This window comes from Simochromis diagramma, unplaced genomic scaffold (assembly GCF_900408965.1).
Source record: "Simochromis diagramma unplaced genomic scaffold, fSimDia1.1 OVJJ01000491.1, whole genome shotgun sequence".
Classification (NCBI taxonomy): Eukaryota; Metazoa; Chordata; class Actinopteri; order Cichliformes; family Cichlidae; genus Simochromis; species Simochromis diagramma.
Window position 1 is genome coordinate 1 of NW_024387113.1, and position 20021 is coordinate 20021.

General features: G+C 39.6%; 1 protein-coding gene across 1 annotated transcript; it reads left to right on the forward strand.

Moving 5' to 3' along the window:
• The first annotated feature begins 5619 nt into the window (after window positions 1-5619).
• Window positions 5620-19962, forward strand: LOC120743243 (golgin subfamily A member 6-like protein 22). Its single transcript, XM_040046814.1, is given in 3 exon segments — window positions 5620-5900; window positions 5903-7067; window positions 17003-19962. Coding segments are annotated over 3 exon segments (3054 nt in total). The 5' UTR covers window positions 5620-5634; the 3' UTR covers window positions 18626-19962.
• The last annotated feature ends 59 nt before the right edge of the window (window positions 19963-20021 follow it).

Below are 20021 nucleotides of genomic sequence, written 5' to 3' on the forward strand. Positions count from 1 at the left end.
TAAAACTTATAATTGTCCATAGGCTGCTGTTGTTACCACTGTCCTGTTTGAAATGAATACTAACTAGCTAACTGACTGAATGCCCATTAACCTTATAACTCCCGGTGTGTGTGTGGGTACAGAGAGACAGCCAGGTTCATAATAGATATAAGGTAGTTTTTTCAAAAAAAGGAGCCACATTCAGGTAAGAGTGTAAAATCAAATGATCCATCAATCAAGAATAATGTTGGATCAGTGTTTCAATGTTTATACCTTTTATTAGATGTTCGTGTGGTTTGGTTATTTGCCTTTTGGTTGAAAGTACACTGAGAGAGGACTTTTTGTTAGTGATCTTAATAGTATTTTTTTCATATTAATGTAATTTTTCATCTAATTGTATACAATCTATTTGTGTATGATTGTCAGTCCAAAGAGGGAACGTGAGGAGAAAGTACAAGGTCAGGAAGAACCAGGTAAGCAAACAGACAGGGAGCAGTGACAGACAGAAACTGTTAAACTGACAAAGAGGAAAAAACCTGATTTTACTCACAGTCTGGAAGTTGTGTCCTCCCTGTATTAAAGCTGCTTTACAGAATCTGCAAAACAAACTGGGTTGAAACATTTTGACCCTCTTTAACAACATTCCAACATAACATTATCATTGATCGGGGAGATGAAAATTAATGATATATTTTTATGTGGTTCAGCCACAACTCTACTAAAACCTCAGCCAGTAATAGGTCGGCCAACCTTTGGACCGTCCAGTTGTCTGTAAGACTGCTGCAGTACGTGCATCACATGTGCTCACTATCAGAAAGAGCCAAACAGCCCTGGTGGAGTGAGGAGCTGTAAAGAGAAGCAGATGCTCTGTTTCTACAAATGTTTTAAGCTTGTTTCAAAGATTCTGTACAGCAGCTTTAAATGTTTTCCAAAAGCACACAGACACTTATCAGTGTTTCTCACACTTTTTACAGTGTGGACCACCTGATAAAATGTCAAGCTCTCCCAAGCACCACTATGAAAGCATGAAAGTCATAAATCTTACAACACAAAATTAGTATCTGCAGTAAAGATATTTTCATACATTGTATACATTCTACCACAGGCAAAGTTGCCTCCATTTTTATAGTTTTTATAAATATTTTGTAATAATTTATTCAGTTTTGGGAGTATTTTTTTTATGTATTTGTATTATATTATACATACTCATTAAGAGTGAATCTCTGTCCAAAAAATGCACTCAGTTTACTTCTTACTCACTATGAGCATCATTCATTATTCTCCCCCAGTAATTAAGTTTAGGATATGTATTGTTTTATTCCAATTGTTACACCCCGGCCTAGGCAACCGGCGTGCAACACAGGAAAAATAAAAATAAGGGAAAAAAACCCCAAAACAAAACAACTACTACGGTTTTCCACAAAAATATCCCAAAACGAAAGTATCGACAACTATTACATCAAAGCAAAATAAGACATTTATTTACATCAAAACGCCCAAACTATTTACAACCAGGGGGGCAGATCACAACCATCACAAACTGAAACACAGGGCTTAAATACATAGAGGGAGCAATCAGGGAATGGACCACAGGAGGGAAACACAGCTGGGGCAAATCAGACCTGACGAGACAAAAAAAGGTGACCTGAACACACTGAGATACATCAGACCTTCAAAGTAAAACAGGAAACATAACAGTCACGCCTAAAACAAAACACTGACAACACCGAATCGTAACACAATTCATTCTTCTTTTGCAGAATTGAAATAACCTTGATCAGATTTGATGGTTTTGTTACAGACTTTTCAAAAAAGTGTTTTGCTTTTCTTTCACAAATGTGGGATTAAATTGTGTTAAAATGCACAAAACAGTGATGTCATGTTTTGTGACGAGGACCCAGGCACAGAGAGACCTGATGAATTTAAGAATCTTATGATTTAATAAAGAAATTTGCAGACTTTCACAGAGATGGTAAAATTATGATGAGTGATAACGGAGACGAAGACAGCAGACGGAGGACAGGGAGGACCAGGGGTTTAAATGCACCAAGGAGACATTCAGAGACAACTCGGGACAACTGGAGACATTTAAGGATGCAGGGACTGACAGAGACAGACAAGAAGTCTCATCGTGACGTGTAAAGTTTGAAGAAGAATTTTGCCTGGCTGGGCAGCTCTCTGGGTGCTCAGCACCCCCAAAGCTCTGATCCTAGAATCGCCCCTGGTGTCACCTAAAAAAAAACAAACGCTTTCTATTCAGTAAATGCTAAAGTATGAACACGTGTGACAGTTTTCCTGCACATCTGTTCTCCATCAGAGAGAAGTCATCTGATGGAGAGTTTTTACACGGACAGATTAAGCACACATCTGAGCGCGCAGTGACGCAGTTCTCTTTTTTCTCCTGCGGGTGGGCGTGTCCTCTGACGTCACATGAACCTGAACCGTAGAAACTAGTGATGGCCAAATGAAGCTTTCTGAAGCTTGTATAGAAAAACGGTTCATTACTCGAAGCTTTTCAACACAGTCCTCTCTGGTGACATCTGGTGGCCAAAAATATGAAGAGCAGCTTGAATCCACAAAATAAAACCAACCGCTTCATCATGACTGCCCACAGAGTGGAGTTCTGTCTGATATTGGGCCGCCGTTGTGTTACTTTGAACGTGTATTTTTTGGGGGTTTAAAAAATGTGGTTTATTTGTTTAATAAATAATTTTGACCAGTAAACTCTCCTTGTTCAAACATGCACCATGGTGTGGTCTTTCTTTGCTTGTGACTTCTTGATGTTGGTAAATACAATAATTGAAAAATACCACATTACATATAATATACATATAATAATGTACAATACATTATGGAGTATGCTTCTGCTGTGAGGTCCTGCCTCCATGCACTTGTGCAAGTGCTAGACGGGTGTATTTATAAATAATATTATATATTAGGGAAATTTTCCCAGACATACTTTTGACCTGGGGGCAGAATTGATTGTGAACTGGAAAGAGAAAATGCTTATGAACTTGCAAATTAAAAACATGATGCATTTAAAGTAGCCCTTTTTCGTTTTTATTTAAGAAGAGAATTTGTTCCACTGTGCGATGGCCGAACCTGTTCCTTTTCGTGGAGATAATTTCTCCTGCATTAAGGAAAATCCCTTCACATGGCACAGAGGAGGCTGGAGCGCACAGAAACGGGTAGAGATGCAGTTATACAGTCTACCTGGGCCCCACAAACTATCAGCTGAAGAGAATAAATAGATTCAATTGCTGCACATTTGGCAGACTAACATTTTAGGATTAATTAAACAATAAAATATATATTTTTACAACATTACATGTAAAGAGTCAAGTGGAAGTTTTTCTAAAGTTATTTAATGATATTTATATTATGGGAGCAGATTTTTTTGACATTTTATCTTTTTCCCGTTTTCAGATATAATAAACACGCACGAAACAAAAGCAAACAGCCAGAACACAAAGCTGGAAAACCCACCCGACAGACAAAAATCAACTCAAAATTCTCCCACGCAACAGAACCTCCTCTATTCCTCGCTGGCTCCAAATCTCTCAGTGGAAATATCAGTGGTTCGCTGTCACCATCAAAACGCTCCACAAATCCCGTGAATGATTCACTTCCTTATAAACCATTAAACACCGAAGCAGTTAGGCTCTAAATGAAGCTTCGGGCGTCACTGATCACGTGATTCTGGCCAAACGAATCAAGCTTCGACACAGAGCTTCTGAAGCAGTGTGTTCATTTTTTTGACACACGGAGTTTCAGCTTCAAGCGGGCCATCACTACCTGACAGACAACCACCACATTCCTTGATGAGGAGCAGCTGTGCAGGATCTGAAATAAGGCTACCAGCTGATTTTAAAATTCCCAATAAATAGTCAATAAATATTTTAACGTCTTGTGTGCAAATCCATGCTTAAAGTGCAATGCTAAATAAAGTGCTTGATAAGGTGATTTTAATAAAGTGAAAGGTGTGCTCTAAAGTGCTATACAGATAATATAATATAAATAAATGCAGTAAGGGAGTCCTCTTCCTTACACACACCCATACACATACCTGCAAGCAGGGAAACCAGGGACAGCCACACAATACATAAAATGTACATATAACAAGTAATATAAATTCAAAACTGCTTATGGCACAATACGAGAAATAGTATCAAATGCCACACTAAGATCAAGAAGGATGAGGATGGTTAAAAGACCAGAATCAACTGTCATCAGATCTACCCCTGGATTCTACTCAGGTGTAGAGGACATTCTATCAAGGTCAAATTTGCACGCCAATGTTTGGGGCGGCTGTACAAAAGGGGTAAGCTTGTGTATGGGATTTTCTATGCTTCCCTGAATGCACCTTAGGTGTGGATGTCTGCAGCTTAAGTTCAGCGACAAAAAGCAGTTGAACAACTGGCAGTGTGTACGACCAAAGCATGTGGTTTGTAATACCAAATCACACACACTCGCCCACCTGCAGGCACATCTCAACTTGAAATATAAATAATGACTTTATTCTTGGACTCTACCTGTTTGTTCCACTCGCATCCGAACATTTACGGAGCGTTCTGACCCCTGAAGCGATTGCTGCCCGCTCAGATTTCATGAAACCTCCTAAACAGACAGTCTTTTAGTTCTCTTGGTTTAATAAAGTAAGTCTAGGAAATACAATTTGTTAGCTATTTGTTTCTAAAGAATAAAGTGCACACCCCAGCATTTTAAAAATGATTAAAAATGATTTGAAATATGTGTTGTTGTTATTTTTAAAAATGCATCAACATCGATCATTAGAAGGATTTTTTTAAAAGCAACTATAAGAATATCGAAACTTTCCCAGCAGACTGTATGCCAAAAAATTTGACTTCTCTTTTTTCTTTTCTGAAAGTTTTGAAATCTTTAACCCCTGTCAGCAAACGGCCATTTCTGGCGAACACTTTCGCTTTCATCGGTATTGACGTGATAGTAAATTCTGCTGCTGAATTAAAGAAAAAGATACTTTATAAAGAGAAATTATAAATGAATGCACGGAAAGCTGAATGCAACCGTTGTATCAGTAATACGGACTGATTGGTGATGGGCCGCGGAAAAGAAACTTTGAAGACAAACGGATGATTAAAAATTCTGAGGTGAGGTCGCGTTCATGTTATTACTGGTGACAAAATGATGGCTGGGATGAAAAATATGTTATTAATGACTTTATTTCAAACTGCAGAAAAACTCTGACCCACCTTTAACTCTGGATTTTAACACATTTCTGCTTCAGTTCAGATAAATGCGGCTCATTTGAGGCGAAACAATGTCGTTACCCCAAAACAAAACTGGACAGTTTTCTGGTTAATAGCAAAGTAATCTTATTAAACTTATTTAAATTTAATTCAACCAATTTGAAAAAAACATTTGAAGTTGCCTCGATGTGACTGATTATTTTAATCCAACATTCCACCATTTTCACGTCTGTAGTTTAAAACAGACTGATCCTACAGATCCTACAGATCCAGCTGTTCTTAACTTTGTAAGAGAAGACAAGGACATTCAAAAGCTCTGTCAGAGTTTGGGAGGAAGACATGTTGTTTTCAAGGGCAAGACACAGATTGCAGAGCTGTTGGAAACTGTGGAAATGATGAGAGCTGAAGGACCTAAATGCTTCACAAAATGTTCAGCAAAGCTCAGATTGAGAGGTTCATGATGCTTGATGCGGAACTGCAGGAAGTTAAACACAAGAGTGAGGCTGGACCTGACGATGGAAATCAAAGTGAACAGTCCATCAGGATGGTGCTGCTCGGAAAAACTGGTTGTGGGAAAAGTGCAACTGCAAACACCATTTTGCAGAGAAAGGTGTTTTTATCCAAAGCCAGTGGGAAATCTGTGACCAGAGAATGTCAGAAAGCAGCAGGAGAGATTGATGGACGTCCTGTCCCGAAACTGTGAAAATAATCAAAGAGATTTTTGGAAAGAAGTCAGGAAACTTCATCATTGTTACCTTCACCAGAGGAGATGATCTTGAAGACACTATTGAAAGTTACATAGAAGATGACTGTTCTGATTTTGTAAAAACTCTGATTAAAGACTGTGGAGGCAGATACCACGTCTTCAACAACAAAGATCCGGAAAACCGTAGACAAGTGACAAAGCTGCTGATGAAAATTGAAGCCATGTTGAAGGACAATGGTGATGAATACTATACCACTGAGATGTTCCAAGAGGCCAAGGCAGCGATACAGAAGGAGATGGAGAGGCTGCTGAAACAGAAGGATGAAGACATGATAAGAGAGAGGGAGGAGTTTAAAAGGAAACATGAAGAAGAAATGCAAAAAATAAAAAGAGAAATGGAGGAACAGATCTCTAAATTTGAGTCTGAGAAAGAGCAGAGCTTGAAAAAACTCAAAGAGATGGAGGAACGCATTAACCAGGAGCGAGAAGAGAGAGAGAGAGAACAGAAAATCAGAGAAGATGAGGAGAGAAAGAAGAAAAAACAGGAAGAAACTCAACAACAACTATGGAAACAAAAACTGGAAACTTTGGAGAAGCAAATAGAATCTGAATCAAAGGAAGAGCTCATCAAAGAGCTGGAGCAAAACAGAGAAGAAATGAGACGAGAGAGAGAGGCCTGGGAGATGGAAAGGAAAGACTGGTGGGACAATAGGGATCAAGAAAGTAAACAGAGACGAGAAGTGGAAGATATGAAAATGAAAAAGCTAAAAGAAAAATATGAAAAGGAAAGAAAAGATTATCAAATAAAAATAAAAGAACATTGCTCCCGCTTAATAGAGGAAGGAAAAAAGAGAACCACATTAGAGAATGACCACAAGAAAGAAATGAAACAAATGAGGCAGAAATATGAAGAAGAGGCCAGAAATCAAGCTGAAGAGCTCAATGAATTCAGAGCGAAATACACCAGGGACTTTGAATCTCTGATAGAGAAGTATAATGATGAGATAAGGGATTTGAAAGCAAAACTAATACCACAGCAAGATAGTCTCTCCAGCCACAAAGAAAAAAGTCTTAACAAACAATGGGAGGAAATGCAAAAAAAGCATAAAGAAGAAATAAAACAGTTAAAAAAGAAATACAAAAACAGGTGCATCATTTCCTGATAAAATTAAATGTATATTACTCAAGCCACAGGACTGTATGAGGCACTAATTTGCTACTTTTAATACTGTAAAAACAGCCAGTTGAAAAATTATGGCCAGAGTTTAAAATGTGTTTATGTAGTTTATTTACAGTGATTTTTGTTTAATGTGAGATAATATACATTTAAGTTTTATTGCAGTAGAATTGCTTTTTGTTTTGTACATTTAAATTGTTTTTACTTTAATATACCACCTCAATTTAAACCTGATGAAAAAAAAAACACGTTTGTGTCACGTGTATGCGTGTGTGTTATTTCAGCAATTTTTTTGGGGGGGGGTAAGAATATTTCTTTTGCCTGTTATGAACAGTATTTACCTTCAGGTTTACTCTGGTCTGTATATGTGTGGTGCCACAGCTTCATTATGATCATTCAGGGTAAATATTTTTGTAAGAAAGTTACCTATTCTTTTGCTCTTTATTTAATAAAAACAATTTGCTGGTAAAGGTTACACGTTGTCCTATTATGTATTAATGTATTAATGTCTTAATTGATGTATTAATGCAGAGTGCCATTTGTATCGTTGATATTTCGTCGTATGATAATCTGACCATCAGGTATATGGCACACCATTTTTCTTTTCTTTTTTTTCTGTCCTGTGTGCCCAAAAATGCCCAACAAATGTACTTTCCCAACTGTGCCATTATGGTATTTGCTAAAATGGTCCACTTGATAGTTTGATTAGAACTTTTTTTAAGATTGTTTATTTTGAGTTATTTCAATCACAACCGACAAGACCGACTTGATTTCATGTGGGTATCAGCACACACATAGATTCTGGGCAAACAAACTGGCAATGGAATCTGTCAATAAAGAAAACAAGGCACTGTCAAAGTCAGCGGAGAAAAAGCATAACAGGGAAAAAAAATTAACTGTGGCATCAGGATTGGGTTGATGCAACAAAAAAAGGAAGCACATATTATACAAAGGAAGATAAGAGAGATGAGGGTACTAACAGAAAGGAACAAGATCATCAGCAGACTCATTCATTTAAAGGCGCAGTTTTAATATGAGGAAGAATCCAAGTAGTGTCAAGAAAGAAACAGTGGAACATGACTTGATTTCGTGCAAAGAATACGGTGAAACAAGAAGAGAGCTTACTAGAAGGAGGCAAAACAAATCAGACAAGTTTAATCTTGTCTGCTGTCTTTAAACACTTTGTTACTAGCAGCCTGTTACAAAAACACAGAAAATGTTTGAATCTATGGAGAAGCCACTGAATGAAAACAATTTGACAGGAATAAAAATGTGTTTTGAACCAACAAGATGACTCCCAAACAGTGACGGGAACAACAGCCCTAACGCCCTTACTAACGCCGTTAATTTTTTCAGTAACGAGTAAATTAACTAATTACTATTTCTATCGTTTCAATGTCATTACCGTTACTAACGAAAAATTCCGGTGCGGGTGCATTCCTATTTTTCAACACACACACGGTTGAAGTCATCTTCCGCTTACTGGGAGGTAGGAGTAGGGATGGGTACCAGTATCCGGTGTCGTAATGCCACCGGATCTGACATTAACGGTAGTAACCAGACCGAAAAGCAGTGCACATTTCGGTGCTTTATTTCTGTGCTTTTTTTCCTGAGAGGTCACACACTTTGGATTCTAGCCAATCATTTTACCTTTGCAAGGATAGTAGGCGGGCCCAGGTACGTACGTTCTTTTAGAGCAGAGCTACAAATTAAAAATGCCCAAGGCGAAGCGGTCAAAGTCTGGCTGCAGCCTGCAACAAGTGCTTTAAGGTGATACTGTGCAAAGGAAGTAACCTCGAATCTGATGAAACACCTGGCTAAAAAGGCGTTGTTTTTTTTTCAAAACTGAGAAATGCGTGTATTTGATAGCTTGATGCGAGACCTCACACCGGCACATCTACTGCGGGTGTATGGTGTTATTTTTGTGCCACTATTCTGAGCATAAGTAAAAATAAATTGAGCGTACGTAAAAGAAGTTTGCAGGTGCAAGTGTTGCATTTTGAGGAGAAATTTATTTTGAGCGAAGAAAAGCTAAATTTGAGTGAACAAAATTCATTGCAAAAAATGTATTTCAGCGTTTGCTATTATCCACACACACACACACACACACACACACACACACACACACACACAACAGCAGCCCCTCTCGCTCAGTTTTTGCATTTGTGCTCGCTCGCAATGTGTTGCTCGCGCTCTCAACATTTCTGCCCATGCGCGCTCAACTCTTTCTGTACACTGTTACATTTGTGCCACAAAACCAGCCAATCACAGACTTGGATGCTGTTTTGGTCTCCAATCAGCTCGAAATGACGAAATGCAATATCCCAGAATCCATTTCGCCCAAAACTCAAACGAGGCAGTGGCGGAGGAACACAGAGTGGCGGAGTTTGAAATATTCCTCTGTCTGGGTCACAAAATAAACTTTTAAGATATTTTCATGCGAGAATGATGCTGTGTAAACTTCAAATATCTGCTTGATTCATCAAGACATCACATATTTGCACAAGGGCTCTAACGTTTTCGGCTCCTTAAAAAATGGAATGGTCCCTCATTCAGAGAAAATATTACACGTTTTGTATTGAGCTGAGAAGAGACGCAGTTTGTCTCATGCTTTCGCTATAATGAAAAAGACACAAAGCTGGAGTTATTCTGTGTTTACGCTGCACAGCTGCCTCTTCTCCTCTCATTCTCCCCCCTCCCTCTCCTGTTTCTACTTCAATCATGAAACTGATCAATGATCAGCTGATCGGCTGTTTATCGCCCACTTTGCGCCAGAAACAGGAAACCGGCGGAGGTCGGGCTAAACAACAGCAGCACGTTTAAGCTTGATCAACTGTTGTTAGAATTGATTTCATATTAATTTCTAGTATCAGCTGATGTTTGCTGGAGCCACAGCTGTAAAGCTGCTGGTCATGATGTCGGTTTGGATATGTGGTGAGAGGGAAACATGAAGATGAAACCAGGAGATGTCCTTACTGAATCATCAGAGCTGAACAGGTGATGGAGAAACAGGTTTACCTTTTAGGTGACATGGATGAGTTGAAGTTATGAACTGTTTCTGAGAGACTAATAACACCAGGATCCTTTTCTAAGCAGCTGACAGCTGGTAACTGTGCAGGGGCAGGTCTAGCAAAGTGTTGCCAGGGGGGCAGGTAGGGCATTAACAGGGAGAGGGGGGCACAAAGAAATACTTTTCTTTCTTATTCTCATTTAAAATATCTAGCTTTTATTAAATAAGTATCTAAATCTTACAACCAAAGTTTTTATCTGACGTAAAATGTATAGAAATCATACATATACCAACTAGACTGTAGATCACTGTCACAACAGCGTTTGTTTCCATTCAAAGTCTTTATGGCTTTAATACCTGGGGGGCCGGTCTGTAGTGAAAATGCCCAATTTTTATGTCCCAGTCCAGCCCTGCAGGTTAATACTGGCAGTGTCACCGTGCCAGCTGACTGTATTTCATCATCAGCCAGTGTTGTTCTTTATCAATATTACCAAAGTTTACCATAAGGCAGCATAGAAAGTAATTAGTTGCTTTCAGGTTTTATTCAAATGTTAGTCTTTTCATTTGTTTCTCCACTTTTTTCCTGTTTCAAAATCAAACACCAGTTTGTGAGAAGATTATCTTCTTTTTTTAACAGGCAGATAAAGTTTTGCATCGGCTAATTTGTCAATTGTATGTTAAAAATGTTCATATTTTAATATTAAAAAATGTTTTTGCCCAAAACATATGTGCACTACATGTCAGTAAAAATGCTATGCAAATATTGATGTCCTTGACTGCTGAATAAACACTGATTGATTGTATCTCTTGTACTTTATCAACGCAGTATCTAAAAACTTTGCACTGTAGTGGTTAAAATCTCATTCTAATAAGAGTTAAAAGCGCATTCGGCTATTAGGTTTACAGGGTTATTGAATTATGGTTAACGGTTGGTAGAATTGTTTTTAACATTATCTGCCAAATACATCTGCCACCCTTCTCCAAATCTGTGCCCCTACCTGGCCCCCCAACACAAATTTTCTAGACACACCACTAACCAGGAAGCAGAGTTGCAGTCTTACACGCCTCTCTGCAGCTTCTCTCCTCCTGCTACCCCCCCAAAAACCCATCTCCATAGAGACTGTGTCAGCTTCCAAAAAGACAAAAAACAAACTAAAAACCAGCAACAAACAACTTAAACATAAACAATCTCAAAGAAAGAACAATACAGTATCCACATCTGAACCAAAGAGTAAAACAGTGAAATGTGGATTATTAAATATTAGGTCTCTCTCCTCCAAGTCTCTGTTAGTACATGACTTAATAATTGATCAACAAATTGATTTACTCTGCCTTACAGAAACCTGGTTGCAGCAGGATGATTATGTTAGTTTAAATGAATCAACACCCCCGAGTCATTCTAACTACCAGAAACCTCGAAGCACAGGCCGAGGGGGAGGTGTGGCAGCAATTTTTCACACCAGCCTATTAATCAACCAAAGACCCAGAAAGACTTTTAATTCATTTGAAAGCCTGATGCTTAGCCTCGTCCACCCCAGCTGTGAAACTCAGAAACCAGTCTTACTTGTTATCATCTATCGTCCACCTGGGCCTTACACAGAGTTTCTCTCTGATTTCTCAGACTTTATATCTAATTTAGTTCTGAGCTCAGATAAAATAATTATTGTGGGTGATTTTAACATCCATGTAGATGCTAGAAATGACAGCCTCAACTTGGCTCAGGTGTATCTCCCTCTGTGATCCTGAGGGTGTCCATGCCTTCATCCTGGTCCTACCTGTGGCTTAAAATAAAAATGGAGAATCAAATAAATGGAGAATCAAAGATTGACACTATACTCATTCATGTCAGCAGTAATAGATTGCAACTCCCCCTGGCTTCTGCTCCGCGGCTGCTGAGTGAACCCTCATCTGGGACTCTCCTCAGCTCTTACTGGGACAGTGGCGCGGCTGCCCCTCTGTTGGTCTTCCTTGGTCTCTTGTGTTCTGGGGGCCTCTGGATGTCTGGAGTTTTGATCTCCTCCATACCTGCTTCATACCCTGGAGGACGGGGCTGTGGCTCCCCACACTCCCTAGCAGATCGTTACATGGAGAAACCTTTGGAATGCAAGCATGCTGATCCACACAGGTATGCACACAGGTGTACACACGGGTGTTCACAGACGCGGACTACAGCTTTCTTGGCTGCTGCCTCAAAGCACATTGTGCGCTGTCTATCTTGCGTGCTGCACAATATCGTTTATTATTTAGTAACTATTGATATCTACTGCTAGCTAGTTTATTGTGATGGTGCTTTTTTTGTCTTATTATGTTGCTCTTTGTTGTTTGCTTTCTCTTCTGTTTTTTTTCTCCATACAGGTGACCCAGGTGTTTTGTTTGTTTCCCCCCCTTCTCACCGTCTCTTCTCCCCTTTGGTTTTCTTTCTCTCCCTCTCTTTCTTTCATTCTTTCTCCCTGTCCTATCCCACAGTCATGTCTGTCCCGTTTGTAGCAACTGAAAATAAAATAAATTCATAATTATAATAAAGGTCAATCAAATGGACCAATATCGCAAGGCCATGATGATCCACTTGGTAAAATAAATCCGCTTGGCATCTTTCTTGGCCTTAAGACAACAATTCTGATGGCTAAAGATCCAAACGGGACACAAAAAAAGAAAAAAGAAAAAAAAAAACAGTAATAGATTAGAGCATGTAAAACCCATCCATTTTCTTCCGCTTATACGTGTCTGGGTCATGGAGGTAGCAGCCTAAGCAGAGAAACCCTCCCTCTCCCCGGCCACCTCTTCTAGCTTATTCAGGGGAGCACCAAGACATTCCCAGGCAAGCTGAGAGATACAATCTCTCCAGCATGTCCTGCCCACAGGCCACCTGCTGCAGGGAGATGCCCAGAACACCTCACCCAGGAGGCATCCTTGTCAGATGCCCGAGCCACCTCAAGTCAACTTTGGATGTGGAGTAGATGCTCTACTCTGATCCCCTCTTGAATAGCCAAACTCCTCACCTTATCACTAAAGGAGAGGTCAGCGAATCATTGGAGAAAGCTCATTTCCACCACTTCTATCCACATTCTATTACATAACTAATTACAAAACTATGAATGAACACATAAGGACTTATGTAGTAAACAAAAATGTGTGAAATAACTCAAAACATGTTTTTTATGTTAGATCCTTACAAAACTTGCTTTGAATACTGCTTTGCACACTCTTGGCGTTCTCTCGATGAGCTTCATGAGGTCGTCACCTGAAATGGTTTCCAACAGTCTTCAAGGAGTTCACAGAGATGCTGAGCACTTGTTGGTCCTTTTGCCTTCACTCTGCGGTCCATCTCATCCCAAACCATCTCCACTGGGTTTAGGTCAGTTGACTGTGGAGGCCATCAGCACTCCATCTCTCTCCTTCTTAGTCAAACAGCCCAGACACAGCCTGGAGGTGTGTTTGGGGTCATTTTCCTGTTGAAAAACACATGATGGGATGGCATGTCGCTGCAGGATGCTGTGGTAGCCATGCTGGTTCAGTATGCCTTCAATTATGAATAAATCCTCAACAGTGTCACCAGCAAAACCCAAACAAATCTCTTCTGCTTGTTGCTTTTCCTTAGTCGTGGTTTCTTAGCAGCTATTTGACCATAAAGGCCTGATTCACACAGTCTCCTCTGAACAGTTTATGAAGAGGAGGTCTTCCTTTCCTTTCCTCATGCGAACCAGTTTCCTCATAGCGCTTAATGGTTTTTTTGACTGCACTTGGGGGACACCTTCAAAGTTTTAGCAGATTTCCAGACTGACTCTCCTTCAGTTCTTAAAATAATGATGCACTATTGTATCTTTTTACTTTGATCTTTGGGTCTTGCCATAACATGAATTCTAACAGTTGTCAAATAGAGCTGTCAGCTGTGCACCAACCTCATTTTTCCACAACACAACTGACAGGTTCCAACCACATTTAGGCAAAAAATCCCACAAATGAACCCTGACAGGCACACCTGTGAGGTGAAACCATTTCAGATGACTACATCATGAAGCTCACTGAGAGAAGGCCGAGGGTTTGCAGTGCTGCCAACAAAGTAAAGAGAAGCTACTTTCAGGAATTTAAAATATAAAACATGTTTAGTGTTATGTATGATTTTTTTCTTTGCTACACAATTCCCGATCTCTTCCTTTATATATTTGATGTCTTTAGTATATGTCTGTAATGTCCAAAGTAGTAAAAATAAAGATAAACATTAAAGAAGTGGGTGTACAAACTTTTGACTAGTGTAGGTGGAGCATTACAGAGACCATATGACATTCTTTCAAACTCAAATAACCCAATGGGGGCAGTAAATGCAGTCTTCTCCCTCTCGCTTGGGTTCATCTCAATCTACCAGTGGCCACTGGCTAGGTCAAAAGTGGAAAACCACTCAGCTCGGGTTAGTTTGGTCAGTGTCTCTCTTATTTGGGGTAAAGGGAAAGCATCCTTGTGCGGCACAGGATTTGGTTTCCTCCATCCTCCTTCCTTCCATCCTTTTTTCTCCCCAAGACAGAATATGGCCCATAGACCACAACTATCTCACATAACTCCCTCACACACAGACCTGGTAGGAGGCAGGGGTTAACACCTCTCCCTAACACCAGCTTCCCTGCTGGGACTCAGACCGATCAAGTCTTTTAGTCATTTTGCACATCTCTGCTGACGATTCCTTGTTTTCTGAGGTGGCGACATTGTCCATGACTCTGCCTGCTTCAAGGGAAAAACTCAGGTCACCAGGGCCATGCACATTTGACTCATTCACACAGTATATCTTACCCAGCTTCTGGTAGACCTATGGATTATAGGAGTGCAGGTTATAGGCTGGCACTGGGACTCTACCATTCTTTAACACTCTCAGGGCTCTGGCCACCCAAATCCTTTTATCTGTGACTAAACATCTTCTAATATCTCCAGTTTAGCACCTCTCTCCAGGTTGCTTCCTGCTCAGATTTAATGGGCCCACATACATTATTACACATATGTCAATTTACCTCAGATTGGGCATGTCCATGCTCTGAATCCAGCAGCAGCTTCTCCTGGCATATGGCAGCAAAATCTTCTTGGATTCTTGCATACCTTCAAGGCCAGAGCTATGGGGCTCTCCTGTAGTCCCAACAGCAACTGATCTCACAGGGCAGCATAAGAAGGGGCATTATCTGGGGCATGTCTCTGCAACCTGCACTACAGCTCCATCAGTAGCAAAATAAACGAAGGCAGTGTCTCTGAAGCAGTGTAAGTACCCAAATCTTACAGTGTCTGTTAATTAACCCATTTATGATTTGAATACAGAGAAACAAAAGGGAAGACAGAGAAGGGGACAAAACAAGAAAAGAGAGCTAGAAGAAAGATACCGGTGGGAAATTATCAGATTGCTGATGATATTGTTTCCAGAATGTCAATAAACCAAACTGGACTCTTCAGTAGGACTCAAAACAGACACATTTAAAGTTCACAAGGTTTATTAAATGAAGCCACACAGTAACTGGAGGTGAACTTAGCCATGTGAAATCCTGGGGCCATGGTCACTGAGAGAGAGAGGACAGGCGAGCTAGCTTTGAGGAGTCCACAGAAAAGAGATCCACTGAATTGATCCAGAGAGCTGGTTCAGAAGAGGTACTTGAAAGGAAGCCACTGGTCTGTTTTCCCCTGGTGAGTTGTGTCATAGGGTAAACATCAACACTTTCATGTGTGGGGAATTATTCTTAGAATGAAGACACAACTGCTTAAGACTGAATTTTTCATTTTGTGTTGGAACTGAAATCAACCAGTTGTGTGACTCATTTGGAAGTTTGTTGCTGCTATAGCTGCAGATGACTATTCGATTCCACTGGTAAGGTCTGACTTTAAGGCTCTGAACTTTTTCAGAGCAACAATCAGGAAATAGCCTCAAAACCTTCACAAGGCTCCATCTGCCCATCTCTAACTTAATAACTCAAGTGGGATTAATAAGTAGCACTGGAAATGAAGCCGCTCTTTGGTCAGACAGAGAGTCCTGGGGGAAAACAAGGAGACGCCAGATTACCAGTCTAGAGAGCCAGATTGGCATAGAGTGATCATTGGAGTTGGTTGTTAAGTACTGGCAGAAGATGAAGACAATCAGGAACAGACGTGGCCGCCTCCTGGCAGATTTTAACCTGCTTAGCTCAGCTTAGACAGTAAGGAGAACCCAAAACAGCAAACAGCATGCTGGACCATGAAAATAAAGTCTTTGGATGTGGCAACCTGTTTGAAGTGGAGATTAAAAGGTGGAAAGATACATGGCCTGAAAAATTCAGTAAAAGCTTGAAATGAATATAAAGATAGTGTACTAGGTGCTAACTGACTGGGAGACAAAAATGCAAAAACAGTGAAAGCAAGATTTTGAATTAGATGAATTTGAAAGTGTAATTGAAAAATGGGGACTAAATGTAACAGAATTCAATTATAAGATCATAAGATTTTCTTTGACATGGACAGACACAACGTTTATCTGTAGCAGATTTAGGTCGTAAAACAACAGCTTTTGTTTTCTTTTATATTCCTCATGTCCCCTGAGATCCTCCTACATCTTTCTAGCCGTTACTCAATAATCTTGTTTAATGTTTGATTTGTTGTTGTTTGTTCTATTAATAATTACATTAAGAGCAACCTTAAGTGCGGATTGTGTAAACTGCTTGTGGATTCCTCCTTCTTTGTATTTTCCTGTGTTCCTTCTTTATTTTTCTGGTGCTGCTGCTGGAATTGAATAAAAAATGAGATAAAAGCAGCAAGGGAGCTCCAATTAAGCCCTTGCACTGATTATTAGATTCAACTTTAGACACAAAGACAAAAAGTAATGACATCTAAAATATATTGTGCTTTCAGCCCCACATTATCTATTGGACTGTCCTGCAATTTAACTAATGTGTTGTTATTTCACAGGTAATGAAGAGAAGCAGAGCTCAGAGCCTCTCAGAATTGTCTTGCTAGGTAAGACTGGCAGTGGAAAGAGCTCTTCTGGAAACACCATTCTAGGACAAAAAAAGTTCAAAGCTGAGAATAACCCCAAATCTGTCACCAAACATTGTCAGAAAGAAAACGGTGAAGTGGACGGTCGTCCTGTTGTTGTGGTCGACACTCCTGGACTGTTTGATAGCAGTTTGTCACATGAAGAGGTCAATGAGGAGATGCTGAAATGTGTCAGCCTTCTGGCTCCAGGACCACACGTCTTCCTGCTGGTGTTAAAGACTGAGAGAATCACACCAGAAGAGAAGGAAGCATTAAAACTTATCAAGGAAGGCTTTGGGAAGAATTCAGAAAAATTCACCATCATTCTTTTCACAAGAGGAGATTCACTGGAGCATGAGGGGCAGTCCATTCATGATTACATTGCAAAATCTGATGATTCCTTTAAGAAGCTGATTGATGATTGTGGCAAAAGATACCAGGTGTTTGATAACTATAATAAACAAAACCGGAAACAAGTCACTGAGCTGATAACAAAGATCGATGACATGGTCAAAAGAAATGGTGGAAGTTGCTTCACCAATAAGATGCTGCAAGAAGCTGAAGCTGCGATCCAGAAAAAAACAGAGACGATTCTGAAAGAGAAGGAGGAAGAAATAAACAGAGAGATGGAAGACCTTAAAAGACAACATGAGGAGGAAATGCAAGAAATGAAGAAAAAAATGGAAGAACAGAAAACAGAAATTGAACAAGAAAGAAAACAAAGAGACAAAGAGCTTAAAAAAGTGAAGAAACAGCTTACCACAAGAAAGAGAGAACAAGAATCAAGAGATAAAGAAGACAGAGAGAAGAAAGAAGAGGAAGAATCACAGCGTAGGGATTGGGAACAAAGGTTTTTAGATTTAGAAGTAAAAATGAAAGAAGAACTGGAATCAAAACAAATCATCGACAGACAACTGGAGCAGAGCAAAGCAGAAATGAAAGAGAAACAGCAGGCATGGGAGAATGAACAAAAAGAGTGGTGGCAGAAAAGAGAGCAGGAAAATGAAGTGAGGCAACAGGAGGAGCAGAAAATGATGAACAAATTGAAAGAATATGAGCAGGAAAAAGAAGTTCTTGAGAAAGAAGTAAAAGAAAAGGATTTGATGTTAACAGAAAAGGGGGAAAAAGAGAAAAGGGAACTGGAGGAAAACTATGAGAAAAAACTGATGGAAATGAAGGAAACATTTGAAGAAAAAGCCAGAAAACAAGCAGAGGAATACAACGAATTCAGGGAGAAATGCATGAAAGAGTTAGAGGGTAAGGACTGGACAGCCAAAGATGAGCAATATGACATCTTAAAAGCACTAAAAGCTGAGAAAGAAGAACAAATGAAAAAACACAAAGAAGAGATGAATAACTTAATGAGATGTTTCACCAAAAAGAGGGCAAACACAAAAAAAGTCCGCAAGCTACTGAAAAAGCATGAACAGGAAATGAAGCATGTGGACGATCCAGAGGAAAAGGAGGACCTCGAGGAAAAACATGACAAAGAAATAAATGAACTGATACAAGAACTTATAAACAAAAGCAATGATGATTGTCATATTATTTAGTCTATTGTAAAAGCAAGGCCAGACTTACCTGTGTCCAACACTTCTGCTCACACTGAAAGTCAACAAACACTGGATAGCTTTTCATGAAATTTGGCTCAAACATTCTGGGAATCAATCACAGCTCCAGTACAGATTAATTTATAAGTTCATGTAAACGTAAAAATACAGAAATTCAGGATGGCGAAATTGTGTATGGGATTTAATGATCGGCTCAGCTCTGCTCGAGCAGATAAAAACACAATGTAAGTTCTTAATGTTTCTTAATTTCTCAAAGACGTATTGATGGCTATGTTTTTATGGTGTAACACATTCTCAGGGGTCTCAATAACTGTATACTTCTTCATTGGTTCATTTGGTTTATATACACTACGGGTCACAGGATTTAGAACACCCCAATTTTTCATATTGAAAATGGTGCAGTTTAATATCTCATTGCACTCTGAAATGAAAGCACAGTACAAATAAGCAGTTGGAGTTGTTACAGCAATTCCTGTAAATGTAGCACTTGTAGGTTGCTTTGCTTTTACTCTTCTGTCCAGTTCATCCCAAACCTGCTCGATGGGGTTTACGTCTGCAGACTGTGGAGGCCAAGCCGTGTTTACCATCTTGTTCTTTTTTCCTGAGGTAGTTCTGGCATAGCTTGGACTTATGTTTTTTGGTCATTATCTTGCTGTAGGATGAACCCCTGATCAACTAAGTGCATACCAGAGGGTTTTGCAGACGATCTGATATCCTCGTGTTGGTGTTGTTCCCTCATCAACATAATAAATGTTGTTCCAGGTTCAACATTCCAAGTGACCAATCACCTTCTCCTGACGTCATCTGCTACCTCGAACAAAAACAAACGACTTCAAAAGATCTACTTCACTTGCAAGAAGAGAAACTGCCTCTGCAAGGACAATATGTATAATGTTTACCGTTTATTAAAGAAAAGTATCCTGAAATGCAAAGAATTCAAGTTCCTGGATCGGCGGACAGAAGCGGTTTCTCTTCTTGCAAGTGAAGTAGATTTTTTTAAGGTGGTATTTTTCAAAGGGACAAAAGGAGGACTCACAACAATGTGATTGGTCACTTGCAATGTTGAACCTGGAACAACATTTATTATGATGATGTGGGAATGTTGTATAAAAAAAATTCAACGAAATATTCAAGTACATCCCTCCACAGCTTCTGATGAATTCTTAAAAACAAGAAACTGTTTGTCAAAAACTAGTGAAGCCAATAATCAATAATCAAGCTGACGCTCCGGTGCGTGTGTCAAATAAATCGACACACTGCTTCAGAAGCTCTGTGTCGAAGCTTGATTCGTTTGGCCAGAGTCACGTGATCAGTGACGTCCGAAGCTTCATTTAGAGCCTAACTGCTTCGGTGTCTGATTCAATGGTTTATAAGGAAG